This window comes from Clarias gariepinus, chromosome 27 (genome assembly GCF_024256425.1).
Source record: "Clarias gariepinus isolate MV-2021 ecotype Netherlands chromosome 27, CGAR_prim_01v2, whole genome shotgun sequence".
Taxonomy (NCBI): domain Eukaryota; kingdom Metazoa; phylum Chordata; class Actinopteri; order Siluriformes; family Clariidae; genus Clarias; species Clarias gariepinus.
Window position 1 is genome coordinate 11,739,216 of NC_071126.1, and position 2,290 is coordinate 11,741,505.

General features: G+C 35.2%; 1 protein-coding gene across 1 annotated transcript; it reads right to left on the bottom strand.

Annotated features, from left to right (window-relative positions):
* Positions 1 to 857: 857 nt before the first annotated feature.
* fam166c (family with sequence similarity 166 member C) lies at positions 858 to 2,290 on the bottom strand. The gene is made up of 3 exons (XM_053489549.1): positions 2,194 to 2,290; positions 1,665 to 1,920; positions 858 to 1,377 (listed from the first exon to the last, which is right to left on the bottom strand). The coding sequence occupies exons 1-3, from the start codon at positions 2,262 to 2,264 to the stop codon at positions 1,264 to 1,266; spliced, it is 441 nt and encodes a 146-aa protein (XP_053345524.1). The 5' UTR covers positions 2,265 to 2,290; the 3' UTR covers positions 858 to 1,263.

The window sequence follows — 2,290 nt, forward strand, 5'->3', positions numbered from 1 at the left end:
TACATTTAGCTTCTTAAGCACATTTATTTTTATAAATAAATGTTTAAAGCCATAAATATGAGCCATACAGTAACAATGATTTGTAAATATAAACAATTAAGCAAAAACATGAAAAAAACAACAGCAAAAAAAGAAGAAATCAACAAATGGTAAAGAATATATTAAAAATCTGAAAAATAAATCTTTTTACATTATATAATTTTGCTGCCGGTTTTATTTTGTCTGTTTTATGTGCATAATAAACAAGAAAGAAAGCCCTCCTTTTTCTATTGTTTTCTGACCACTAAAAGTATGCAAACCCAACACAATTTCTCCAGGGATACCAGAAGACCAAACCAGAGCTTAGCGAAAATGCTGTATCAGCAAGAAAACCAGAAACAATCGCTTGGAGAGAGAGAGAGAGAGAGAGAGAGAGTGTGTGTGTGTGTGTGTGTGTGTGTGTGTGTGTGAGAGAGAGAGACAGTGAGAGAGAGGGGGAAAAAAAGGACCCTAGAGACTCATAAACACAAATGCAGACTTGATCTCGTTATTGTTCAATACTTTGTTCTCTTTTTCCTATTCTTACACATGTAGCTTCTCTCTCTTCTTGCCTCGGTGTCATTAAATATTTGTATCTATGTCTTTTAGCTTTATTTATTTATTTACTCACTGCTGTTACTAAAAGAAAGATTCATGCATTGTAAATACTGCGCTTTTTAATGAACGGGTGACATTTGTTAGAATTGATTTACAAGGTTATGGTTCACAGCAATAACAGTTTAATCATTAATATTATAATTCAGAAAATAATAAAACATTAAAAATAACCTAAAATAAGTCACATTTACTAAATTTGGTTAAATTTAAAATGTAAAATATATTAATTATAAAAATTATCTATGGGTGACGTTAGGGTGAACTATGATGTTAATGTGGACACCCCTCTTAATAATTTAGCTCAGGTTTTTCAGCCACACCCACTGCTTTCTGGTGCCAAACATCGAGCACATAGCCATGCAGTCTCTGACGACAAATACTGGCAGTAAAAAGTGTCACACTAAAGAGCTTGCACATGTGGTGCCTTCATAGGATGAAACCTCTATCACAAGTCAGGTTATGAAAGGTCTGCCATATATTATATTTTCACTCCATTAAACTTCTATTGAGTTTCTAATGGCATTAAATACACAATAATATACATTTTTGCCAGCAAGAGCAAAACTGCCTAGAATGATTAATTCATTTTTAATGTAGTGTTTTAATGCATATTTAATTCAATGCATCTTACATTCCTTGGTGCAAACACTTCTCATTCTCTGTCAGTGGCATTATGAAGAAACTCACAGGGGGCCGGGTACCAGTCGTATCTTTGTAGCTCTTCCTGTGTTTCTGTGCCAGCTGGAGGACAAAACAAGCCATTAGGGATAACTCTGACATGCATTCACTTTCAGAGCTTCCTTCTCTCTCTTTCTCTGTCACTTAGTATATGGCTTTTCTTATTACTTTTAATTTTGTCTGTCTTATATTTTCTGCATTATTCTCTTATTTGATTTTATTTCTGTCAATATTATTTTCCTGTCAATATCTTAATTGTTGGAGATGAAAACATCCAATGTGCTATAAGCACCAAGTGTATTTATTGTAAATATGCAATGTACAAAGTACACAACAGTTCAATTTCTCACCTCATTAAATAGATTTATATCTCTTTGCCGTTTAAAATCTATATTGTAACGTGCCCAGTAGGTTGGATGGAAGGCTGGGTTTCTGTTCTGTGAGTGTTGGATTGCGATCAAAGCTCCATCATTCGAGTAGATGCCAGGGAGCATGCCACCTTTACTTGACATGAGTGCAGCACGGACATCCTGAAAGTACTTTATGCTCGCCTTCCCAAATGTGTCCCCATACAGATACTTGGTGGTAGGCACATGTCCTGTGAACCTAATTGATCCAGGAGTTTACCAATAGAAATCTCTCAATATGAAAAGACAGATGACAATATCCAAATTTAGACAGATCCAACCTATTCATTTACATTTTTTTATTGATAAATAAAAATGGTCTTAAAGCTCACTCATACACTAAACACATTCACTCACTCATATTCTATACCGCTCTTTCCTGTAAAGAATGAAATGCATCATCCATGCAACATCATACTCCTTCCATGCCACATCATGAACTAGTATGTAATCATGTAATCAATTAGCCTACCCTGGTATCAGAGGTGATGGGATGTAGGTTGCATTGTTGTGCGTGATAAGAGTGCCGGTTCTGGAAGTCATCGCTGCCTCCAAGTTCTGGTAAACAC